The sequence below is a fragment of the Procambarus clarkii genome, chromosome 79, assembly GCF_040958095.1.
Source record: "Procambarus clarkii isolate CNS0578487 chromosome 79, FALCON_Pclarkii_2.0, whole genome shotgun sequence".
NCBI lineage: Eukaryota > Metazoa > Arthropoda > Malacostraca > Decapoda > Cambaridae > Procambarus > Procambarus clarkii.
This window is the reverse complement of record NC_091228.1, coordinates 8,792,721-8,799,177: the sequence shown is the minus strand read 5'-3', so window position 1 is coordinate 8,799,177 and position 6,457 is coordinate 8,792,721. Positions and strand designations below refer to the sequence as shown.

The window sequence follows — 6,457 nt, the reverse complement described above, 5'->3', positions numbered from 1 at the left end:
TCCCTTATACCTACCTGATGAACCCATATGCCACCATCACCACCACCCTGCCCATCACCACCACTCTGCCCATCACCACCACCCTGCCCATCACCACCACCCTGCCCATCACCACCACCCTGCCCATCACCACCACCCTGCCCATCACCACCACCCTGCCCATCTCCACCACCCTGCCCATCACCACCACCCTGCCCATCACCACCACCCTGCCCATCACCACCACCCTGCCCATCACCACCACCCTGCCCATCACCACCACCCTGCCCATCACCCACACTCTCCCCTCACCACCTCTACCCTTCCCCTCGTCAACACAGTTCTCCCCTCACCTGTTGTTGACCTTTAATAAAGACATTCCGTAAGGTGAGTGGCGTGTGCAACTAGCGAGGACCTTCCCCTTTATAACCAATTATACCTACCACCGCTGATGGTTATTGGTAGGGCAGGTGTAGCCAGGAGATGTGTTCAGGTGTAGAGTGGTCTCGAGACATGTGTGCAGGTGTAGAGTGGTCTGGAGGCACGTGTACAGGTGTAGAGTGGTCTGGAGACATGTGTACAGGTGTAGAGTGGTCTGGAGACATGTGTACAGGTGTAGAGTGGTCTGGAGACATGTGTACAGTGGTCTGGAGGCATGTGTACAGGTGTAGAGTGGTTTGGAGACATGTGTGCAGGTGTAGAGTGGTCTGGAGACGTGTGTACAGGTGTAGAGTGGTCTGGAGACGTGTGTACAGGTGCAGAGTGGTCTGGAGACGTGTGTACAGGTGTAGAGTGGTCTGGAGACGTGTGTACAGGTGTAGAGTGGTCTGGAGACGTGTGTACAGGTGTAGAGTGGTCTGGAGACATGTGTACAGGTGTCGTATGGCTCTGAGACTTGTTTACTGGTGTATTGTGGTCCATGATTATACGATACCTCATAGTGCTGAACTACACCACACGTTGCTTGCAATACACCACACGTTGCTTGCAATACACCACACATTGCTTGCAATACACCACACAGCGCTTGCAACACACCACACAGCGCTTGCAATACACCACACAGCGCTTGCACCACTCCCCATAATGACTGGACCACACAACAATAACGTAGCAATACTCAACTATACGAAACACACAAAAATCCGGAAAAAATGTACCAATTCTGGCAGTAAAAAAAATTGCACTCTGTAATGCTAAACTTTAATAATATCCTTTAAAGTAGAGGCGGCGAGTGTTTACAGACAAGCAGTGGAACGGTTTTATGAAGAAAGTTATGATTATGGCTGATGACGGCAGCAGAAGGTCCGGGCTGAAATACACGGACGGGGGAAGCTGAGGAAGATGTGCTTGGTTGATACCTGGTTGATGGGGATCTGGGAGTTCTTCTACTCCCCTACTGACTTGTGGGAGTTTTGTCCACCAGGCTGTTGCTTGGAGCGGCCCGCAGGCCCACATATACCTGGTTGATGGGGTTCTGGGAGTTCTTCTACTGTCCAAGCCCGGCCCGAGGCCAGGCTTGACTTGTGAGAGTTTGGTCCACCAGGCTGTTGCTTGGAGCGGCCCGCAGGCCCACATACACACTACAGCCCGGTTGGTTCGGCACTCCTTGGAGGAAACAATTTAGTTTCCTCTTGAAGATTGATACAGACTCTTGTGCTTCTGACCAGCGAGGCTTCGTAGGGGAAGAGAACTAGATGGATAATATTTTTGAGGAGGAAGAGGAGGAGGCAGAGAAGAAAGATGAGTAGGGAAAAGGGAAGGAGAAAGAAACAGAGGAGGAAAAGAAAGATGTGGAGGAGGATGGTGGTGGAGGAGATGGAGCGTGAGGAGAACACAAAGTAGGATAAATAGAAAAAACGGGAAAGAGGAAAATAAGAAACAGAAAGAAAGCCGTCATCAGTGCTGTACACGAATGCTTCTAAAGGCAGTTTGAAAATCTAGGTCTGAAGAGCTCTTCAGAATTAGAAGAAACAAATGTGACTGAAAGACAGAAAATAATTATAATTTCCTCGGCTCCCTCAGTGTCTCCTCCAACGTCGCTTGTCAATGACAACAACGCTTCCAAGATGCACGTATATCATTGCATTAACAATTAAAACCCTTTATAATATTCCCATCAACATTACAATGTTGCACCGTATAAGTCAACGGTAATAAGAGCAGAGAGTGCAGACATGTGAGTGTTTCAGTGGAGGAGGAGGAGAGGAAACAGGGAAACAAACTATGAATGACGGGCGTGACTGAGGGTGCATGAAGATAAATGAATAAACAGGTTTGATATAAATGGCAAATGCATACGTTTGCCAATGATATAGCAAAGACAGAAGACCATTTTTTTTTAAATAACACAAAAGTATAATAAATAAATAAAAACATTTAATAGAATATCATGGGTTAAGAAAATAAGGCTTAAATTTCATATTACTTTCATGGATCACCAGATAATAAAAAAGTATCATAAACGGAAAAAATAAAAATATGAAATCGGATCCTCTAATTGAGGAAGCAGCCAGGAAGGGAGGCTCTTGGAACACGTGAGAGGGTAATGATTCAGGCGGTAGAATGGTCTCATTTGCTCAGATTAACCAGGTCACTTGCTCTCAATGATTCTCGCAAAGCGAAAAAGGAGTCGAATTTGTTTCGAGTTTATAAATATATATATATATATATATATATATATATATATATATATATATATATATATATATATATATATATATATATGACCGAAAAAGTAAGATTAATAATTCTAACACGAATTTTCTCAATCTTTCGTACATTACGCTTCACTGTTGGAGGTAAATCAAAAATCAATTCTCCAAAATTCATTTTTATTTCTAGTCTGACGCGACACGGGCGCGTTTCGTAAAACTTATTACATTTTCAAAGACTTTAGTTCACAAATACACAACTGAATAGAACTTACGTATCTCCGATTTTATATCTACATTTGAGTGAGGTGGAAGGGGTGATGTGGCATTAACACAAGACAGAACAAAATGTGGTATTAATAGGGTATTAATTTCATCAACACAAGACAGAACAAGAGTATTAATAGGGTATTAATTTCATCAACACAAGACAGAACACGAAGCAATGGATATTGAATAGAAGTGTTTGCAGAAAGCCTATTGGTCCATATTTCTTGATGCTTCTATATTTGAGCGGAGTCTTGAGGTGGGTAGAATATAGTTGTGCAATAATTGGCTGTTGATTGCTGGTGTTGACTTCTTGATGTGTAGTGCCTCGCAAACGTCAAGCCGCCTGCTATCGCTGTATCTATCGATGATTTCTGTGTTGTTTACTAGGATTTCTCTGGCGATGGTTTGGTTGTGGGAAGAGATTATATGTTCCTTAATGGAGCCCTGTTGCTTATGCATCGTTAAACGCCTAGAAAGAGATGTTGTTGTCTTGCCTATATACTGGGTTTTTTGGAGCTTACAGTCCCCAAGTGGGCATTTGAAGGCATAGACGACGTTAGTCTCTTTTAAAGCGTTCTGTTTTGTGTCTGGAGAGTTTCTCATGAGTAGGCTGGCCGTTTTTCTGGTTTTATAGTAAATCGTCAGTTGTATCCTCTGATTTTTGTCTGTAGGGATAACGTTTCTATTAACAATATCTTTCAGGACCCTTTCCTCCGTTTTATGAGCTGTGGAAAAGAAGTTCCTGTAAAATAGTCTAATAGGGGGTATAGGTGTTGTGTTAGTTGTCTCTTCAGAGGTTGCATGGCTTTTCACTTTCCTTCTTATGATGTCTTCGACGAAACCATTGGAGAAGCCGTTATTGACTAGGACCTGCCTTACCCTACAGAGTTCTTCGTCGACTTGCTTCCATTCTGAGCTGTGGCTGAGAGCACGGTCGACATATGCGTTAACAACACTCCTCTTGTACATGTCTGGGCAGTCGCTGTTGGCATTTAGGCACATTCCTATGTTTGTTTCCTTAGTGTATCTACACTTAGTGTATCTATATACCAGTATAATTTATAATTTCAGTGATTTTACGTTAGATAATGTGTTGATTAACGCGAAAATGCTCAAGTCAACTCTAGCTTCTTTTTCCCTTCGTAGTTAAGGCTCTAGTCTCACCCAACTTGACAGGGTTAATGTTCTTGGGAGCGGGATGGACAAAGACTGGTCGGGGTCGGTCCTGTGTGTCCTATTAAGGGGTGGGGCCAAATAGTGTGACTCCCCCCATTGTAATCGGTGAAAGGTGGCTGGTCGAATCCCTTTATTTCGTTACTTTTTCTGACACTAAGATACATTAAGACGAGAAGAGGGAACAGGGGGATGTCTGAAGTGAAGGAAGGAGATAGGTCATGGAGACAGGTGCCGAGGGGAGCAGAGGGAAGGAGAGGGAAGGAGAAGGGGAGAATTGAGAGAGGGCTGGAGAGATGTGAGGATAGCAGAGAGAGAGTGTTGGATGAGAGTTGGAGGATAAAGATGGAGAGGATGGGGGAGGGTGGGATAGGGGACATTTGGAGAGAGGGGGAAGAGGAGGATGCATGTGTGTGTGTTTGTGTGTGCATTGCTATGTATTCACTCTGCATATGGGTATTTAAATATTAAGTTTATTTTGGAAAGACTAAAGTTACTCAAACTAAAGTCAGGATTTTAATAGATAATACTCTTTCCTTTCAAAGGAATCATTTTCTATCATATCTTTTCATATAAAAACACACTGAAGCGTTATTGGAAGATCGACAAAAATCTGTGATCTGAGTTGAGAGGAATGAAAGAAGCACATCACACTGAATGTCCTGTTGCCTTCAGTATTGTGTTGAAGCCTTCAGGTATGACCCCGGGCTTAGTGGCGTTCATTACCTGAGCTCCTGGCTTAGTGGCGTTCATTACCTGAGCTCCTGGCTTAGTGGCGTTCATTACCTGAGCTCCTGGCTTAGTGGCGTTCATTACCTGAGCTCCTGGCTTAATGGCGTTCGCTAGCTAGAAACTAAAATGAAAATAAATAAAAATAGTTCAGTAAAATAAATGACATTCAGTTTTAATCCTCTGAAAACTTACAAGTTCGAAGCGAAGCCGCTCTTTGCCCTAACTCCTTCAGACTTAATAACTCATAACCGAGTTCAAGGGAGGTGGAAGCCTCCCGTCTTTCCAGCACATCTTTCTGAAATGACGGTACTCATTTAACCATTTGGTCGGAGGTGCCAATATGTAGTGATGAACTACCAAATTGTTCACTTTCGTTCTTTTAATTATAGAGCTCGGAAAAAATAACTCTGAAACCAAACAAATATTTCAGGGCCTTGTACAGCACATATATGTACTATAATAGACTTAAGGGGTATTAGGCCTACGATTATAAGGACAGGTTAGGTTAGGTTCAATATTTATATTGATGTTCAAAATGCTTCCTATTTGATCGAATTCAATAATGAAAAGTCAACTTTTTTTCGTGGTCCATCATTACATATTGGTACGTTCGATCAAATAGTTTCAATAAAAAACTAATATTTCTGGAGGAGGGCTTGATCTTTCAAAGTCATATTATGGATTTTCTACCATGGGTTTTGTGGATTTTTCATACTGTGGATTTTCTGCATACCAATGATCAGTGTTTCGTGATCGTCAATTGCATTTTATATATATAATTTTTTTCAATCCATTTTTCTGTTTAGATAGCACTTTTTGTAAGTATGTGCACTATAGTACAAACATTGATGTAAGACGCCATTAGATAGTAGAAATTGATACTATTCACTTTATATAATCCGAAAAAAAGCTAAAAAACAAATATTATTATTCCTAGGCCTAATATAGCACATATATTCTATATTTCGCATCAGATTAGGCCTAGGAAGGTTAGGTAAATTTAGGCTGTCTTTGCAACGTATATACAAAACCTTCTCCGGTTTATCCAAATTCATTAGTAACGATTTTAACGTTCTAATTATCCATTACTTAATATATGTAATATGGTCTTCATTGTTAATATAAGTACTAACTAAACATGTCGATGGACTGTATATTTACACGCAGCCCATGGGTTGCCTTGGACCATTTCGCTGGAAATTTCAATATAATCCACAACTTTGCTCTCGAGAAGTCCGGAGAAGTCATTCTTGTTGCTCAAGATATCTCAGAATCCATTCGCAAGTTTGAAGTCCAGGTTTCTCCGTCACATTTTCATGAACTGGTCGTTCTAACCAGCCTGTGAACCAGACGGTTCATTCGTAATAATTGGTAATGGAGCCGGTCGGCCGAGCGGACAGCACGCTGGACTTGTGATCCTGTGGTCCTGGGTTCGATCCCAGGCGCCGGCGAGAAACAATGGGCAGAGTTTCTTTCACCCTATGCCCCTGTTACCTAGCAATAAAATAGGTACCTGGGTGTTAGTCAGCTGTCACGGGCTGCTTCCTGGGGGTGGAGGCCTGGTCGATGACCGGGCCGCGGGGACACTAAAAAGCCCCGAAATCATCTCAAGATAACTCAAGGTACAAATGTAGCAATTGGAGCAATTG

The 6,457-nt window shown here is 42.6% G+C and overlaps 1 protein-coding gene across 1 annotated transcript; it reads right to left on the bottom strand.

Moving 5' to 3' along the window:
- Positions 1-468: 468 nt before the first annotated feature.
- Positions 469-918, bottom strand: LOC138357651 (uncharacterized). The gene has a single exon (XM_069314654.1). The coding sequence runs from the start codon at positions 916-918 to the stop codon at positions 469-471; it is 450 nt and encodes a 149-aa protein (XP_069170755.1).
- Between the last annotated feature and the right edge of the window lie 5,539 nt (positions 919-6,457).